A 20,687-nucleotide genomic window follows, 5' to 3' on the forward strand; every position below is an offset into this window, starting at 1 on the left:
TAATATACCTGCCAACAACACATAGTGCCCCGAAGACCCTACCGGATAATAATCGCCACCCCATGCATAATTAGAGTAGTGTGCAAAATGCCTTTCGCCAAACCAGGCAGCATATAGCTGTGACCTGGTGGCCTCCGGGAGATGCAGTTCCTGGAGCATACAAATGTCTACCTTGTGACGCTGAATATATGCGGCTACTTGCCGCACCTTGCACGCATCATTCAGGCCCTGCACATTCTAACAGGTAAGTGTATTCATGCCAGATGGGGTTTGATTAAGGACATCAACAAAGGCATCCACACAGGAGTGTAGGGAAATAGTGGTGCGTCTGAGTGCTGAGCGGAAGAAGGGGAAAGGATACGAAAGGGAGTGCAAATAAAACAAACTATAAACAAATCCCAAACAGTGCCCACACCACACATGCCAACCCTCCAAAAAGGCCAGACTGCATATACCCACACAGTTAACACCCCACAGAGCCTCCCACCATAGAGGAAAAGAAGAACAAGTAGCGGACTCATCCGAAGGGGGAGGGACACGAAGGCCCAACATCACAACTTGTGTCTAAGGTCAGGTGGCCCGGGAATTAAGTTATCAGGGGCCAACAAACCAGCCAGGCACAATACCTGAAAGTGAATGACCAAGCTGAGGGGCACAACAAAACATGAAGCAAGGGAACCGTCGAAGCATACAACTGCTCTAATCATTATCACTCATTGGGGCATAAGCTGCACCATGTTCTGCAGGATCAGCAGCATGACCAGATTTGGGAAGCGTTTTTACAAATTTAGCTGCAGCTTCTGGGTAGGTAAAGTAGTGGAATTTGACTCAGTGACAGATCCACACTTTGACTGGGTATATCAAAGAGTAAGTGGCATCCGTTTGCTGAAGGGAGTGCTTAACTGGCAGGAAATCTTTTTGAGCAGCTTGGACCATCGGGGTGTAGTCCAGTTAAATAGTGAGAGTACTGTTTGGAAGATGAGCAGTTTGTGATCTCAGGCTAGGTGAAGCACAGTATCTCGGTCCCTATAGTGTAACAGTTTAGGGTGGGGGCACCTGGCAGGCGCTGCAGGCCCAGGGTCCAATGCACCCTCTCTCCCACCAGGAGAGCGGACATTGCATCTCTGAACAGAGCTCTCAGCATGGCTTCCACATAATCCTCCATGCAATACATGGACGTGTACCCAGGGACCCCAATTATACTGTCCGTGCTTCCATATCTTAGTTTTTATTTCAGATCATCTCTATGACTTTTTCCATCTGCAATAACTTCTCTCTAGCAGTGTGCTGTCTGTCGTCCAGGTCCAAAGAGTGCTGCTCCAGCTGGCCAATATGGTTATCATGCCAATCAATAATCTCTTAAAGGCAGTCAATGCGAATGGTTAACTGACCGATTTTAGACTCCATGGAAGGGAGACTCTGATTAAGCTCCAAAAACATTGAATGGATCAATGAGGAATGCACTGGATCTTTGTCCCCCGCCGGGTCAGGGCCCACCTCCTCTGATGATCTTCCCAAGCCACCAGTTCTCTTGCGGCCACCGAAAGTGAGTTTGGAGTGTTTAACGTCTGCCTTTCCCATTTTGGGTGAAGGGCGAGATAGCTTTGAACCGGCCAAGAGGAAAAGAATCAGAGGGGTCCAGCCTGCCTTCTCCAGCATGTGGGCACTAGCAGGAGGGCATGAGCAAACCAACTGCAGTGGGTGCCACTGTGCAAATTTACTGGAGGGAAGTCTCCACCGAACCCCAGGTGACCAGCAGTTACCAAGCAGGGGGAAGGACCACAGGCCCTGCCACTCCCTGAGGCATGTGAAGGCCATATTTTGCAGTCGTTACCACAAGGATATGGATCCACAGCCTCAGAGTGTATCCGGGGGTCCCGTGCAGATCATGCAGCTCCCTTCCCTTCCAGCAATATAAACAGTCCAATGCATCAGAGACCAATTTTTAGGCAGTGTATAGTGCCACGAGTGGAGCAGTTGCAGAAGTGTGCCTCAAGGGGCCCAGGGACCCACCACAGTCATTGTAGCCATAGGGGGATCACCACCCGGTCCACGTCTCTCACACAGGGTCAGGCCTCCTGGTACTGTCTGTGACAATCTGGTGATGCAGGGTCTAATTGTCCCCTGTGCCACCACCACTGCCCTCAGTCAAATCCAGAAGGGCCTTTCGGATCTAAGGCCCAACAGCGGCCACCACCTGAGGCCAGCGATGACATACCAAGCCCCTCACACTCCTACATGGAAAGGCAGGGAATAGAATGAACTGTCCTGTCTGTCTAGGCTCCGCCGATTGGCTACTTCATCATTACAGCCGTCCTGCAGCCCTCCGTGCTTCCTCAGCGAGGCCAGTCCCAGCCCGCGCCTCATGGCCCACCTCAATGCAGCAAGCCATCCATCCACCGGAGGCCAGCGCAGGACTCTTTCCGATCCACCCCACTTCTGAAACTTAGGGTTCTACTCGTGCACAGCACACGCTGCAAGCATAGGCCAGATCCTGCTGCCTGGCCCTGGCAGTGCGCAGCACTGTTGCGAATTCGGGCCTCAAACAGTGGTCTCTAAATAAAATAAACACATTGTCCTGTTTCAGGGCACTGAGGGAATAAAATTGCCGTCCAGCCGCGCCCTGATGCCCACAGATGTCAGGGAGAAATGCAGGCTAATCATCCCTGGCTGGTAGAGCTTTATGGAGTGTTGGCCATCTTGCCACCGGGCTCTCGGGCACCCCCTGTGAACTCCTACTTAATCATTACTGGAATCTAGGGACACCCACTGAGTCACTATTATAATCTGAGGACCACCACATTGAGTCATTATTGGAATCCTCAGACCTTAGCCTTAGAAATTTTGAAGATCTGAACCACAAAATAATACACAAAAATACAGAAACGATGATTCATCCAACAAATACCCAAATGATGAAATGTGTTATTTCATTCACAAACATGGAAAAATCTAAAGTTTAATTTCAATGAAAAGATTGGAGCTTTTTTTTATTTCTTTTTTTTTTTTATTCAGTTAAGGCCACCCATCTTCCACGCTATATTTTGTGTAATGTCCTTGCTCAGCTCCAACTAATCAATCTAAGGATAGCAACTTCTGTTTTGCATCCTATTTCAAATTCCTTTACCTTTATAGAATGTTGAACATATTCAATTTTACATTTTGCTTCTTTATTGACTGGTTATATCCCCTTGAACGTTATATGTGTATCCCTCCCTTTCTGCCTCAGTACTTCCATTCTAGACTGGTACCTGCACCAGTTCTTTCCCAGGCACAATTGCAATCACCTATGACTGGTTCTTCCACATATATTGCTTTTAAGAACTTACCAAAAGTCTACAATTTAGCAATCCATAAGGTTGCGTGGCTAGGCAATTTTGATCATGTGTCAGCTGCTCATGGGAAACTCAACTGAGCCATTTACAGCACAGACCACTCTAGCTTATGAAACTGCTTCTCGATATACCGACCACCTTTTGTTCTAGAGTCTAATGTTTTTCTGCTATCAAATTCTCTTCTCTTGAACTAGTCCCAGTCAAGGGGCTGTTCTCTTGTCTGTCTTGGCTCGAAACTGAGAAGCGCTCTTCCACTCCGCCCCCTCATTGTTTAACTTCATCTTTGCTTAAAGGCACATCTGTTCTGTTGATTGTTAGCCTCAGGAATTCCTGTAGGCATAACTATTTTGCAGCTTTTTTCTTGCCTTCCCAGCATCTCGTGTAAATTCTCTTTTCCTGTGCACCAAGATGTCCCTAAGGGCGGGAACTGCTCTGTATTAGCAAATCCTCATTGTCCTCATTAAAAGTGTGAACCTATTTGAATATATACCTTATCTGTATCGGCGCCTGTAACTTTTAAATCAGCTTTGATTATCTCCAATACAAGTCAGTAAACCTTAATTTGATGAACCTATGTCTGCTGCATGAAAATTTTCATCACTCAATACTGAGGTTCATTCATGAACACATCCGTTTACCCACTGGGGTCAGACAAGCTGTGTGACTGATACAATTTGGTCTCCAGGGTACCTAAATGGATAAAATAACCAGCTCATTTTTGGCAGTTTTGATTCACAACTTTTCACAGGTGTTTCCTGCCAGTGCTCTGATGAAATTGGAGGTGTCCAGCTCGGCCCAGTAATGTCACAAATGGTGCCAGCTCTCATTTCCTACAGCTGTGGTTCTATTTTTACCTTGCTGAGATGGGAGTGTGCTGATGCGTTTACAGCATCCAAAGCACATGAAGACAGGCCTTTAGAAATCTGATGTGTACCAGATGATGACATGGAAGCGGTGTTATGGCTACATGAAATACATCGTGCTGCGGGACAAGCACACCCACCCATAGTACTATCAAGACAATCAATAGTCTCAAGACTATCCAATGACTCAGCTCTACTAGACTTGGCAGTATTAAAGTTTCTCATTCCACTAGTGCGCGGATGGGCTGGGGGATAACAGGACTATTTCAATACATTTGATACACAGTTGGAGGATAAACCCCCAAGTGGACGAACCTGTATTCCTTTTGTAAAATTCTGCACATGGCACTGGTACAAAAGCCTTCCTGTCAAATCAGGTTGAGAAAAATGTATCACTATACAATACCCCTTCAGAACTGAATGCCCCATGCTGATCCAACCAACATGCCTAGACATCATAATGTGATTAAGTAGGAGGTATTCCCTCTATGTTCATTACACCAAATTACTACGTTATTGTTCAGTTGGTCTAAAGATTTGTTAACTCTCTTTTCTATCAGAGGGACGGTCACCAATATAGCATCATATGGCAGTGCATCAGGTATCAAATTAAGTCTACTTTGAACTGACATGGCCTGTGTAAGAGGAGCCTGCTGACCACCTTTCCCAGCAAGCCTTCTCTCCCCCCCTTGATCTAACTGATTAGGGTGATGTCTGCCTCTAGAAAAAGTAGAGTTGTTAGATAAAGCTAATGGAGGAGCCCTGACAGCTAGGTGCTCAGTACAAGAAACTCAATTCACTTCTTGCTGAAAGAGGCCCTCAGTCCCTGCTTCCCATGTACCATTAAAGTGACCCAAACAGGGAATCAAATTTACTGGTTTGCCATTAAAATAAACCTGGAACATTATGCACCTGCAACAGCCCTGTAAAGACAATTGTTTTGGTTGAGGACTGCAAATCCAAAATGGAGTTTTCAGTTGTGATCAATCTATTATCACAAACCTAAAAAGAGGGTGTTACTAACAGCTCCATCTTAGAATAAAAACAGTTCAAGAGCTGCTCCATAAGTTTTAGAACATCACGTTTTGGGCCCTTTCTCACCCTAGTTAAATCATGAGGCCCAAGAAAGCCTCTCTCTCTCTCTCTCTCTCTCCTACTTCCACTGTAATACTTGCCATTTGCATCCCTTGAATCTTTCTTACAGACAAATCCTTGTTTTCCTTCTACGGGTAGGCAGCTCTGAGACCACAAAAACTTCAGCAGACACTGGATGAACATCCACAACCACAGTCATTGAAGTAGCACTATCTGTGGGCTCAATGATGGTAATCAATGTCTCCACTAGAGCCAGGTTTTGGTCATGCACATGTCGAGCACCCGCCAAATTTGCCGGGCCAATAGATCTCTCTAGGTTGCTCATAGTAAGTCCCTACTCCTGCTCACTGAGATAATTTCCTCACTTATGTCACCCACCACTGAATTGAGAGAAGTTATAACATATGAACGTTTATGTGTGACATGACTATTTAGAACTGAATCTTTGCACTTACCCATGATTCCTTCAAAAGAGGTAGAAGAAAGAGATGTGGCCCAGCCCAGCAAGTCACAAGCAGACGCAATCCCGTCCGGGCTCGGTCTTTGCCTAGGCACGTGTCCAGGTGTTTCCCACATTGCATGAAAATTAGAACTCTTTTTTTAGCACCAGCAAGCATCAAAGAGCTCCTCCTCCAGCAGGAACTAGTGTATTGTGGGCTATGTGGTCGTGAATGGAGTGAGCCTTAACCTTTAGTAACAGGGTTGCAGTCCAGCTGACTTGCTGAATGTTGAGGACTCATCGAAAAATATTCAGGTATTCCGAAATCTGCTCCTTTAACAATCTAAATTCAGTTTAGCATTAGATTCCACAAATCATGTACAGTGGCCTCAGAGAGAAAATCCAAGTGGTAGAGTCCCCTGGGAACAGAAGGTGTGGTTGGGCGCAGGCACTGAGCGGTCCGCTGAAATCATCCTGAGGGAGCAGAGCTTCTACCTCCCTCACAGCCAGCGCAGCAGCTCTTGGGGGGAAGGGGAGCTGCCGGGGAAGCGCAGCAAACTGCACAGCAGTGAGGTCGAAAACCTATCTTGCTAGGGGCCATTTTCAAATTGCAATATTATACTAAGCCACCTCCCCTATGGTGCGAACCACAAAAATGCTATTAGTTACTTAAATATGCATTATTTGTATATTTCTATAGTCATTCGTAGTGGTGACATGCATTATACATTAATGTGCAGTAATACTGTGATTACATGTTATTCCTCTTATTATTCCCCAATACGCCCTGGGAAACTTGTAAAGGGGCACAAAAAACACGCCAGGAACAAAACAGAGCAAGTGTTTCTTTTCGCTGGGAACTCTCTGAACCTACCAAATAGTGGCATACAAAATGAGCCAAAGAGTATCTTCCTGACATGGAGAAATATGTAACCATACCCATGAATGATTCAATTAACCTTGTGCTCAGTTTATATAGTGAGGTCAACTAGCATTTATATAACTGGTTTGGTTTTCCCAATTCATTTTCCCCCTCAATGCCATTCTTTCCCACTCCTCTTCTACATTCATCTAATGTTCCCCTCTTTCTTTCACACTTGTTTTATTTTGCTATATGTGCTATTCTCGTTCTTCATTATGCTACCCAATTTCCCATTCTCACTTCATCCTTTCCCATAAAATCTTCTCCCTTCCATTCTTTGCCGGTTTCCCTTTTACATCTCACTGTACACCCGCACAACCCTCAACTTCGTCACCCACTTTCCCTTTTGTCTACTGATTACCCTTCCTCTCTGTTGTGTCTATCTCTTCTCATCTCCCTTTACTACAACTTCAAGACAGGTTTGTTTCCATTTCATTATTTTCTCCCATTGGTCTTCTTCATCTCCTTTCGTGCACACTCACTTTTCCAATCTTCCTTCTTGCTCTTTATCTGGATTCCGTCTTATACATTCTTGCGCTGTCTCAGTCTTCCCACATTCATATCTCACTGCTTCCACTCTCCCTCCTTTTCCTCTTCCCATTTATAACGCTCATCTTTCCCCTCACATTCTTCCCCCCTCCATGGCATACTTTTCAATGTTCTTCTGATATTCTTTGCTCCTTTCCTCTTTCTAATAGTCTCATACACTCCCTTCTTCTTTTCATTCATTTAATACCTCCAACAGGATATCCCAAGTCAGACTGGTGAGAACATGAGTCATACAATAGTTCAACTGCAGCAGAAAAGTTAAGTGCTCACAGTGAAGCTCAGACAAAGTTACGGCAGTGAAGTCCTACCACAAAGTGATACGTTTTTGATGCAATCACTGTTTTGGGTAGAGTTCAGTCACAAAAGCTGTTAGTACAGGCACTGTCAATTTTCAGCTAGAATGCCATGTATCCTTCTTCACCATCCTCTGCATCTTTTAGGATGGATATTGTTGTGGAAACCATTCCTCATTAAAACCCACTCTCCTACTGATGTTCTACTAGGAATGTAGGAGACCACCATGGTGAGCACATGCTGAATGCATCATCACTGCAAAGGCCAGCATGGTTGTCTTCCCGCATCCAGTCCTAGCTGGGAAACTGGTGGTGGGGAATGTAAAGCTCAAAGGATAGTAAATCATAAAAGAAATGTATCCTTAATGTTCATTAAACCAAACAAAAAAACCCTAGCTGAAAAAAAGAGTACAGCAATAATTCCTCTGTGACAAACAACACTTAAGGGTGTCATGTCCAAGATATTGGTGGTAAGTAACTTGCAGAGCTCCACTGATGTATTAGCTGACACTTGCTCATCGAATGTATGAGTTTGGACGATAATACAGACATCACTTAAGCTCTTGATATGTGTATACGTAGTGTTTGTATAGTATAAAGATGTAAGATACAAATCAGAGCTTCAGGTAATTTCTTTATTTAGATGTGATTCAACAGGACTCAATGACTGCACCCTTCTTCTCTTGCTCTTTCTCCAACTGCCACTTCCCAACCTTTCACTCCTACCTACTTTCTGTCTCTTCCACATGGTTACCCCACAATTCCATAGCGATACCATGGTTACCCCAAGATTCCGATTGAGGTAAGACCCAACAGATCATCCCCCTTATATATACAGTTTTTGAATGCTGACCCTAGAATCTGTTTTGAAAAAACAACATAACTGTCCTATTGTGCAGACTATAATATGAGCTACCAAAATAACAAGTGTATGACAAATTATATTACATACAGCTATGACTCTACAAAGTACTCCAATAAAAGCATACGCTTCTTTCACATGAATAGTGTTATTATATAATTTGAGAAATATAAATTAGCTAAGTATATACTCGTGAAATTTGTATGGCACTTTCTTCCTTCTTGTGGATATTCTGCGGGCTTCACACTGTTCTCCACACACCTTATATTTCTTGCTTTGGTCATTCTTATTTTACTTCACTTCCATTACTTTTTTGGGTGTTGAAAATTTGGACTCCCCCTTGCGTATTATTCTTGAAATTTTCACTCTCACATAATCTCCTACCTCAATCTTTGTCATTTTTCTGTGTTCATCCACATATTTACTTTGGGCTTTTAATATTTTTCTGCTTACATTTTCCATTTTGTGTTTACAAATTGAAAAATCCCCCATCCACTGTCTTGTCACTTTGGTATCAGGAACCTTAATAACACAAAAGATGATACACCAGAGTCAGCATTGGGAGTGGTGCTCATAGTAACTTCATTAATTCTAATTTACAGTTTAATCTTGTTACCCTAACTGCACATTCTCCTTGATAACTCTGTTAAATATTTCTATGATACCATTACTTCTGGGATGATATAGTGAAGTCTTAGCATGTTTCATTCCTGGTCATTTAAATAATGCTGTGAATCGTGTAGAAGTGAATTGATGATCATTGTCTGTCAAAATTTCGTCAGGAACAGCTTCCTTATTAAAAAACGATTCCACAAATCCTATTATTCTTAAACTGTTTGGTTCTTTCGCAGATTTGGTTTCTGGCTAGCAGCTTTTAAAGTCCACTGCTATTATGCTGTATTCAGATACATCACCTGCCAGTATCATGGGACCAATAATATCTATTGCTAATTTGCTCCATGCCTTATTTGGATACTTTTAAAGCCTCTCTGCACTAGGGGTAGGGACCTGGGATTTATCACTTATAGCACAATTCATGCAATCGTCACATAATGTTCAACACTTCTATCTAGTCGAGGCCACCAAAAATTCTCTCTAATCCGTCTCTTCATTGCACACATTCCTATATGTCCTTCATGAGCCAAAGTTAACACACTGTTTCTGATCCCATCTGGAACCACTAAAACACTGGATCTCTATAAAGGATCATTAACAATAGACAACTCTTTATAAACCTGTTTATATGCATCGCTCAGTTTTGCTTTAGGATCCCATCGAGCTCACCCTTGCAGAATGCATTCCTTCACTTCTCTGATCTGTTCATCAGAACTACTTGCTAATTTTCATTCTTCTTCTGATAATGCTCATTCACAATGCCTTTCAACTGTTCATACTAACTGTGCGTCATCCTCATATACTTCTTCCATTTCAACTTGTTGATCTTGAACAGGAAGACGAGAAAGGCTATCTGCCAATACATTCTTGACACCAGGTACATACTCAACCCGATAATCATACTCTTGAAGCCAATACTGCCATTTCAGTATTCTAAAACTTGTGCCCCACAAATAGGGTTCAAAATGAACTATGCCTCACTAGCATGCTAGACCCTTCTTTTCTATCACAGAATAAGAAGACTCCGAACCCCTGAGACTCCTAGAAACAAATGCTACCACCTCACCCTTACCCTGCTTGTGCTGCATTAAAACACCAACTAGGCCTTTCTTACTGGCATCCGTCATGATAATGTTTTTATCCCGGGTATCAAATGGTTTAACCAGAATAGAGTGTATTGCCTGACTTTTTATTTAATCAAGCTCATGATTGCATTCCCCAATCCGTTCAAATTTACCATTCTTTTTAAGAGATTTATCAAATTGTATGGATTTTCAGCACATCTTGAGATGAATCTAGTGTAAAATTGAACTAATCCCATGAAAAAACGTAATTGGTCTTTATTTTCTGTTGGGTGGAAATATTCAATTGCTTTGACTAAATATGCTTCAGGTTGAACTCCCTCATCTGACAATTTGTAACCCAAGTACTTGATACCGGGAGTATTAAATTTACGCTTTTCTGCACTAAGAGTAATTCCTCTCTCTTTTAAAATGGACAAGACTTAATGTAATCAATTATCATGCTGTTCTTGATCCTTCCCAAAGAATAATACATCATCTTGAAATGCAACAATGCCTTCACGACCCTTAAATAAACTTTTCACTACTCTTCGGAAAACGGCAGAAGCTGAAGCTAATCCAAAAAGGCATACTCTTGAATTGGAATAACCCTTCCGGAGATATAGAAGAAGTAAAGTGTTTAGAATCAGGTTGAAGATTAATTTGGTGGAAGTCATATCTAGTAAACTGAAAATGTTACCCCCCCCCTTCAAAGCAGACAACATTTCATAATATGAGGGAGGGGATGACGATCAGCCCATTTCTGCTCATTTAAATCACACAATTCCACACACACACACACAAATCGCTCCATTTTCCTTGTGAGCTATCACTGTTGGTGAAACCCAATTAGAGCATTTAATGTGTTCAATTACATCCTGCCTGCACAATTTCTCCAGTTCTTGCTTTAACTCAGAACCTAAAGGCAATGGCACTCTGCAAACATTATGCACCACTGGATTAGAATGCTCAGTCACACTTATTTTGTGTGCGAAACCCTTGAATAAGCCTAAATCCTTCTGAAATACTTCCTGATAAAAAAATTCCACATGCTTTTGTCTACTGAACACATTTTTATGTACTCCTTCCTCAATAACACTTGAGCCGGATTGTTGGGATCCAATCGAATTCTCATTACTTTTGATCATAGCATCCAAATAAACAAGCCTTGTCTTCAGGTACATATACAACGCCTTGTGTTATGCTGTCCTGAAATTTGAATTCAGCTTCAAATTCCCCTACTATCTCTAAAGGGTTTCCTCCATAATCCACACGGCGAATTGCTGAGTTCTTCAGTTGAATTCCTTTAAAAGTCTCCTTCTATACTTTTTCACTCAGTAGAGTGTAAGGAGATCGTAAGTCTGCCATGACTTTAAGTTCTTGACCATCAATGCTTAATTTGCAAAAAGGCCTTTTCACAATATTTAAGGATACTCCCCACACCTCTCCATCCTGCTCATAACTCATGGATATGGCTCCAACAGTAAGTACTTCCTCTGCCTCTCAAAAGATACATCATTTTCGTATAGTTTGTTCTGTTCCACTTTGTGCACCTTTTTTGCTAGCATTTTGCCTGGCGATCTGCAATCCTTGGCAAAGGGACCTTTTCTCAGGCATTTGGCGCACAAACTGTCTGTTGCAGGATATACACTGGAATTTCCCAAATGAGATGTGGTACCACACCTGTATCACACCAACTGTTTAAAAGGTTGATTTTTAGCCTTATCTGATAGTTTATCACTGTCTTCCATCGTTTAAATTTTCTTATATTTGCACTTTATAGCTAATACATTCTGGTGTTGATGTTTCACATTTGACAATGTTATTTGTCCCATGTATGACATGGTGCTTTCTATTCTGGTTGCTATCTCCACAGCTATTTCTAAAGTCAAATTATGTGTGGATAATAACGCTTTTTGAACGTTTTAGTTGTTAGTTTTCTCAATTAATTGATCTCTGATCATTTCATCTTCAAAAGCTTTATATTCAAAAGATAGTCCTAAGGTTCTTAAGGCACCTACGAAACTAGATGCTGATTCTCCAGCAATTTGTACTCTTTTATCAAATTTGTGCCTTTCCATTATGACATTCTTGCATGTCTTAAATCTTGTGTCGAGAGATTTGATGGCCATGAATTTTCATTGATGCGCCTTCTCTTTCGTTTAATGCAATTTCTACTTTTGGTATGTGTCTTAATACTTTACACCCTTCTGATCCTAAACAATGTGAGAAGATAGCAAATTTCCTTTCATGTGTAAAGGTCTCTCCCTCCAAAGCATCAAGATGAGCTTCTAAACCTTCCTTCCCTATTTCTGAGTCCAATTCAGGAGCTGTAGGATTTGGGGAAAATGCTGTAGGTGGAACAATTTAATTTTGCATTATTCAGGTATGTGTACATAAAATGCAGTATGGAAAGGTGCCACATAGATATTACGGACAATGCGATCGTGGAAGTATACACATAACTGGTGTGCTTATCACTGTTGAAGCACATGTAATAACTGGTGACTATCAGAGAGAACACTAATAACACAGATGCGCTTCCAGTGAAAACACTTATTGCAAAGATGCGCTTCCACTATAATAAATTAGATACATTCAGTGATAACAGCTGGTGTGCCCATCACCGTATGCGCAAGGAGTACTGTTAAAGTTGAAACTTCCTAATGGATGTAATTCTTTAATATGGCAGCTGGTGTGCCTGTCACAGTATATGCAGGCAGTTCCTGGCATGAAATTTACAATGAGTAGCATGTGCAGGCAGAATTTAGCTATATAAGTCTTTGTATTCAAAGATTCTGCACCCAATGTAAAATATTCAGTGGGTGGCACACGCAGAAAACTACTGCCTATCACCGTTATGAATATGATATTTTAATATGGCAGCAGGTGTGCTTGCCACAGTGTACGCAGGCAGTGCTGTTAATACTGAAAACTGTCACAGTTTCCTAATGAATATAGTTCTTTGATATGGCCGCTGGCGTGCCTGTCACCGTGTGTGCAGGCAGCGCTGTTAACGCTGAAGACAGCCACAACTTTGTAATAAATGTAATTCTTTAATAGGGCAGCAGGTATGCCTGTCACCTTATGCGCAGGCAGCTCCTGACATTAAATTTACATTGAGTAGCATGCGTTGTACCACTGAAAATCTCCCAATCAAAAATGGAGGCTGCTTTTGAATGTAGGCACGTAGAGCAACATGCGTGTGCCCATGAAGACTCACTTTGGTGCTGGTAGCGCTTGTGCTTTCGCATGCACAGAGCAAAACAGAGGAAAACTCCGGGAAAAACTGCAGAGAGCAGGAAGTATAAGTAGCCTCACCTTATATCACCAAAGTGCTTACTTAGAGTACCCAATAGTACGAAGGTTGACAGTCCTTAGAATCAACAGCAGCGGCCTCCAATCCAGATGAATGAAACAGCAGCAGTCTTCGGGACACTGTCACACGTGGGGTGAATCAACAGGTGTCAAGGACTGCAACCTTCTTCTCTCGCTCATTCTCAACTGCTACGTCCCAACCTTCCAACCTACCTACATTCAGTCTCTTCCCCATAGTCACCCCATAATTCCACAGCATTACCATGGTTAACCCAAGATTCCGACTGAGGTAAGACCCAAAATATAGCCAAAAGGAGACACTGTGGGCTCAAATGACAGAAAGGATAACCTGCATCATGCAGAGCCTTACACAACGTCCCATATTTTAACAGTATGTTAGACATCATTTGCACACATATTACAACCAATGAAAACAGCAATTAAAACACTTTAGTTGCTACATGACTTTGGAGATGCTGAATCGGACTAAGTATTTGGGGAGAATTGCTCCAAGGAAAATTCAACACCTCTTAACCGAAACGCACCGTGCTCATATTACATAAAGCAAGACATTTTTCCAGGCACCCAGCATCTTTTTTTGGGGGTGGGGAGAGGATAGCGGAGGGAGAAAATCTGTAACCTGTAAACCTTTATGAAAACCAAAAAATTATTTTCTTAGCGGTCAAGTACGGAGTAGGGAAGGCGGGCACTTCATAGCAGTGTTTTTTGTCTAAGCTAGGCGCAGTCAGCTTTATTATTATCTGATGTACCATAAGCACTGTGTAAGAAGTGAACTATGTGTGCAGAATAAAAGAATATCAAATGAGTCTTATAAAATATTTCTGACAGGATATTTATCCAATAAATAGCTTTACTATTAGCGGTCATTCAACTAGTTTGTCAATACTGGTTGTTTGTCATAGCCTTTAATCATGGATGTGGTGCCTCTAACATTTGTTACAAGACAGGCACTCTCACAGAATCCGAAATAGACAGATACAATGATATATGGTAGAGAAGCAGATACATGTGTTCAATGCCAGCCAATTAATTATCCTGACTTGCACTCCTAATTACTATAACACACAGAAATTACTAAAAACTCTGCAACTAGTTGAAATAGGCTAATGCCAAACCTTCTTGCATGATAATCTGGAGAAACTTGAGAAGTACGAGACAATTAACTATATTTATAGCCATCTTAACCAAAATGTTACTGCCAACATGGTTGTGTTCTAATATAGGTGCTTGTGAAGAAAGAACATTCAACTTTTGTTTTCAGTAAGATATTTTGACAACTGAGTATCAAGGAAAAGGCTTCGTTTTCTGATGGGTAACTAAAGGGATGGATGGTAATATTTCATGATATTTGGTGATATCTTACTTGTGATCACCTCCTGGAGAGTTTGAGCTTAATTTCTTGGCTTACGTGCCACAATAAGTGTGGGTCTGATCATATATGCATTCTAGCTGCCAAGCCTGCTAATAGCCCAGAATCCCATACCAATGTTCAGTTACACAGTGCCATCAATGAGGTGGATATGCCCAGACATGGGTCCTGGGCTCACTGTGCCACTGGAACCAAGCTATACCTGGCTGAAGAGCCCTAACTAGGGTGAACCTGGTCCTAGGTTGCTAGTGATCCGGTTCAGGGAGGACCTGGCCTGGCAGTTTGAGGAGCAGTGGAAGAGTATCACGAGGCTGAGCAGTAGCAAGAGGCAGCGGAAAAGGCAAACTAAGAGCTCCACAAATTTCACATTACATAAAACAAATCTGATGTTGCAAGGATACAAATATATGCAAAATGTCTTTATCACAATGTATATTGAAAGTGCGAATAAAAAAACTACACAAAAACTACTGCTGTCTTAAATGTACAGGACCGTTGTTCAGTCTTACAACTTAGAGTACTCTAGCACATTTAGGACCAGATTCCAAGTGGGTCAGTGTTTTCCGCCCCCTGCACAAACCCCTGTTTTCACAGGGGTAGGAATTCCTAGTGGAGTGGTATTTACGGTACATTAAATACCTCATCCCTCTTTAAATTTGGGCAAGTCAAACCTTCTTGAATTTATCATTGGAAAATAATACAGGATTTCCCCTAACAGGCACATTTTTTGGTGTGTTAAGCACGAGAATTTGCATGTGATTCCCCAAAACTCAGATTAGGTGCTATTTATCACACCTGATAAACTCTGAACCAATGGCGCTGGATTTTATTGGTGAGATAAATAGCACCTGCGCAGCTGACTCAGAATGAGGGCCTTAGTCTCTGAATGAATAACACAGCCTCAGCTTACATTATGATGTTAAAAAGCAAAGATATCAAACAGCGAACTGAGGAGTAGTATGTCAAGTTACCTCAATTGCAGATAAACGTTTGTCTCCATTGTCACTACCAACTCCTGAATCAGAGTCTTTTTTTGCCGGATAAATGTCTTCAATGCTAAAGGTAAAACAATATCACATCATTAAATGCTTGGCAAAATATGTTTGACAATGATTTGACTAAAGTAACACTCCAATATAGTATGGCTTGAACTGCACATTGTCCGTTTTTAAGCTGCTAGACAGGAAGTACATCAGCAGATATGGGGGCTTTGGGGAGGGGGTCTTGTAATGCGTTCTTGAACATTCGTCTAATACCAAAAGCTGTCAACACCTAAGAAATCATAATTATACGCAATATTTGATCTTTTATGGAAAGACTGTTGTTTTACCTGTATCCTTGGTGCAAAAAACCCTGATTACATGAAATATTGTAACAGAACACCTCCAAACTCCATGTGAAAAAAAAATCTAAAACGGAGGTGGCATTGCGGGTTTAATGTTGATGTCACAGTGGGCCACAATAACTATGTCTACAGTGGACGTCCAGAGTAAAACGTGTTGTGTTGTGTTTAAAGATACTCTTCTGACCCCAGCCATGATATGGCCGAACAATGGACAGCATTTGAAACAAGATGGGAATACCAGAGGGCCTGAATTTCAGATTTCGGCCAGTATTCCAACACCTAAATCGAAGAACTAAAAGTTATTTCCCTAACAATGAGAATAGCATGCAGACTTATGAATACCAGGTCCAAATCTGTATGTTTGTCATCCTTCCTGGGGAAATAATGAGCCCAAATCAGCTCACGTTTAATAGCTGCTTGGAGCAGGCGGCAAATGTGTGTGAGTGTTATTTTTAGGGCTGTCATGCAGTGATGGACGGTGGGGTGAGGGCAGCGTGGTTTCACTACAGCTGGGAGGATTGTTTGCTGCTCCCCTCAAAGCTGCAGTAAGCAGGCAAGAGGGGGCATGCGCAGCAGCTACCTGCAGCCCAAGCAGATCAGCTGAGAAGTCCGGCTTCCAGAGTGTGCGGAGTCTCCTTTCGTCCCTCTCCTGGGGCTTCTGCTTTGAGCCCCTCGTAATGGGGTAAAAATCCTCTTTAGAGTAACACATGGTTCAGAGGGCTACTATTAACATTCAAAATGTTTGAACTAATCTGTAATTCAATTTAGCCTCACAATTTTCAAATGTACTTTTTGTTTGCAGTAATTGCAGTATTGGTCATTCTGCTTGAGTATTTTCATATTTCCCAATTGGAATATTCAACTGCAATATATTAATTTGGTTTTATGGTTGGTCAAATCTTTTGGACATTACTTTTCATTGTAAGCTTTTCATATTTTACACTTAATTTAGTATTTGTGCCCTTTTGAACCTTGGTATCTAACACCAATTTGAGGTTTTATTTCAACTTATTGCTTTTCCTATTCCTAAAATTGTGGCAGTAATTTCATGGATGCTTAATTACTGGAACAGGAAGTTAGAGTGTTCCCCATTCTAGATTTACCCAAACCCTGTCCAAGCCTTCAAACCCATGGTTAGAGTCAGAGGATGGATGGAATTCCAGCCGTCCAGGAGAGAGTTGTAACAGTGGAGGAGTGAGCATTAATAGGGTTGCTTGTTGTAATTCCTTATGTCTAGATTGCAGTGTTCGAGAGATTGTGTGGTGTGATGCAGTATTGCTTAAGTTGTTGTGCAAGTGTGGTGCTTGATGGATAGAAGTTGAAGTTGTTATGTGGTCAGATGCGGCTTAAGATTCCCGGATAGTATTAAAAAGTGTAATTGTCTGCTAAGTTTGGTGGTGCTTGTCATGAGACATCATCGCCTGCACAGTTGAGATAGGCACATTTATCACTGCGTGAGAATAAAGTGTGGTTGGAGTGTGAACTCCAAGTGCACAGGAAGAAACAATGCCAATCCAGGTGATACCCTGCAGGTCGAGGTTTCATTTGAGTATGAGTCAGAGTGGGTCGGAAAGTATCGCTATAAACCATTGCATGTGTAGTTCATTACTTTAATCTCTTTAGTGAAGCAGACAAAGTTGTTTGTTGAATTTGCTTAGCATTTTGTTGTGCATGTTTAGCTTTGAGAAGAGTGCGTTTGTGAAAATTGTAAAGGAGGGTGGGCCACTGCAAAGCGTGAGGTTGACATCACAGTGTGCCATCAGTTGGTATTGGGTCACGCTGGTATTGACAGTTTTTTTTAATAGAAGCATTTTATTGCAGATTTGTACAATAACAACAAAACAATATTTGTCCGTCCCAAGCAAATAATCACATTGCAATACATCAGTATCAGGTTGCATTCCCAGCTAACTCCCCAAGTCACAGAACCCATAATTACAACAGCTTGATGTCACAGGGTAATCTGGGCGACATATCATGATAGTCCCACCACTTTTTCCAGATTCTATCATATTTACGGGGGCATCCCCATGCCTCATAAATAACTTCCTCTAATTACCCACACCAGTCAATGCCCAGAGTTCAGGCCATGATCAAGGGGGCCGCCGAAGAAGTCCAGGTTCCGGCAATATATCTTTTGGCAATCACCATTCCCACCCCCACCATTATCCAGTCTCACCTGGGTCCTCTCAGGTCATGATGTATACCCAGCAGGGTGATCTTGGGCTCTCTGGCAACAGTTGTGCCCATCACAACAGACAATACATCCAGTACAGTCCACCAGTATTCCTGGATCACAGGACATGGCCAGACCACATGGTAATGGCTGTTTATGTCAGAGTGTTGCACTACTATTTGTGTCAGACGAGGATTGTGGGTGAATGGCTAATTTTAATTTGAAAAGGATTTCAAATTGTAATTGCTGAAAAAATATTGTTGGAAAATGAAGTGTTTTAAGGCTTTATGAGATCTATTGAGGGGAGCTGTGGAAATACCTGTTCGAGTAGGGGAAGAAGCACCACCCCAAGATACGCCAGGTCATTATATGTCTATAAATGTGGGTCTTCATACATGTATTTGGTTCAACCAATGGAAAAGGATCACAGAAATGGAAGGTGCATTGAGGTTTCCATGTTAATCTGAGGAGAGTATTGTATGAGGTTCAACCATGGCCTAGGCCTGCACATTATGAAGGACTTAATGCTTGAAAGTATGCAGCCCTAGCCAAGGATAGGCAAACATTTCAAGAAAGGGTCTAAAAAGCAATGCGTACATGTGCAGATGTTAGATGGGATGCAAAACAAAAAAGATGGAGGACTGACATGATACCGGGAGCTAGACTGTACCCAGCACTGACAAGTGAGATGATGGATCAGGAGAAAGAGAAATGAAAGTCAAGGAAATCGAAAAGGGAGAAGATATAGGATACACAGAACCTAGACAAAGACAGAGATAGTGATTCTAGTGATAACATATTGGATCGTTGTTATCAGAACGTCCACCTGCATATAATGTAGCCCAAATGGAAGGAATGAAAGCTACTGGTATAAATATGGGAACACCGACTGCACCGGTGAATTGGAGTCAGAACTTGACAGTAGAAAGTTCAGTGATTAATCCCCCTATAAACTCTCCTGTTCCTGACACGGCAGACGCTATTACTGTTCCAGTCACTGTTGGCCCTGCAGTCCCATCATACAGACCTGAGACATCGGGAACTGTGACACATACTTTAACAGTACATACAGGAGGAACTTCTTTAGTCCCTGCACAGACAAATACTCCTCATGTTGCCTCTCCAAACGCAATTGTAAATCAGACAGGATTTGTTCCTGGAGGAGAGTCCACCTCAGGATTGCAAAACATTGACATGGTTGAGTCGTGCTCAGCACCCCTATATTACAAAATGGAACTAATTCTGAACCCCTAGACGATTTCATTAGATTCTTTAATGGGTCCCCAGGAGAAGGCCAAGGTTCAGGATCAGGCAGATAAATAATTCACCAGTGAGAGAAAATGCAGTGGATGTGGTCAAATTAAAGTAAGAATTAGATGAGATGATATTGGGGAATCCTGATCTTTCCTCATTAGACTACTATCAGGAGAACAAACTTGTATTCATGTATAAAGATGTCACTAAACATGCAGGATAAGCTCATGATAAATTGTCTGAATTGATTCAATCTTATCAGGCAGATTTATGTCGAACCAAGTCATTGCAGAAACTCTATTGTGTATGTTTTGATAAGAATGACATTTGCAGTATGAGAACAGCAGGAATGAAAATGCAAATTAAAGAATTAATTAGGAGCATTCGGAAGGAACAAAAGAAACCAAAGAGAGAACCACCCCCATAATTAAGGGATGGAAGGGGTACTTCAGCTTTTCCATTAAGGGAAGTGCCTGGTGGATGTTATGTTCATGTACTTTGGAGTAGGAGTGATCTTGCATCCTTCACTAATGATTTTCCCAGACTGAGAGAAAACCATGTAGAATGGTATAAACAGGTTTTAGTGATTTGTGAAGATTGTACAAGGTTTGTGGATGGATTTGAACATTTTATTTGGCACTGTGGCAAGGAGTGACTTGTGGGCAGATTGTAATGTGGCTACAGAGTGGCCAGAGAGAGATCCTGATAAAAACTCGATAACAGATGTCCCTTCGCCATTGGTGATATAAAAGTAGCAACAAGTGATTACCTTCTTGAAAGGAAAGATATCAACTAAGGAAATGGTTTGGCTTAGGACTGAAAGGATGACACAAGAGCCCAAAGAATCAGTGCATGCTTTTTATGAGAGATTGTTGCAGGTGTTTAAACTGCATAGTAGAGTGGAGACTCTCAAACCTAAAGACGTGGGAAATTTTGTGTCCAGATTTGTGACGGGATTGAGACCTGAGATCAGCTTGATGATCCAGCAACATTGGATTTGTTGGCAAGATAAGTCAGTTGATGAGATTTTGAGGTATGCAAAATACTGCGATGATGAAATGCAAATGAAGCAGAAGTGATTGAAGGAAATGTTGATGGCAGCACAGATGAAAGCAGAACAGGGAGGAAGTCAGAGTCAATCTTTTGTAAGGAATGTTGGTAATATGCAAG

The 20,687-nt window shown here is 41.9% G+C and overlaps 1 protein-coding gene across 1 annotated transcript in view; it reads right to left on the reverse strand.

Moving 5' to 3' along the window:
* Positions 1 to 20,687, reverse strand: part of LRCH1 (leucine rich repeats and calponin homology domain containing 1) — a 666,761-nt gene that overhangs the window by 272,108 nt on the left and 373,966 nt on the right. Inside the window, exon 7 of the mRNA XM_069205389.1 lies at positions 15,714 to 15,798. Coding sequence (XP_069061490.1) covers positions 15,714 to 15,798 — 85 coding nt within the window. The remainder of the gene's footprint in view (positions 1 to 15,713; positions 15,799 to 20,687) is intronic.

Source organism: Pleurodeles waltl, chromosome 8 (genome assembly GCF_031143425.1).
Source record: "Pleurodeles waltl isolate 20211129_DDA chromosome 8, aPleWal1.hap1.20221129, whole genome shotgun sequence".
Classification (NCBI taxonomy): Eukaryota; Metazoa; Chordata; class Amphibia; order Caudata; family Salamandridae; genus Pleurodeles; species Pleurodeles waltl.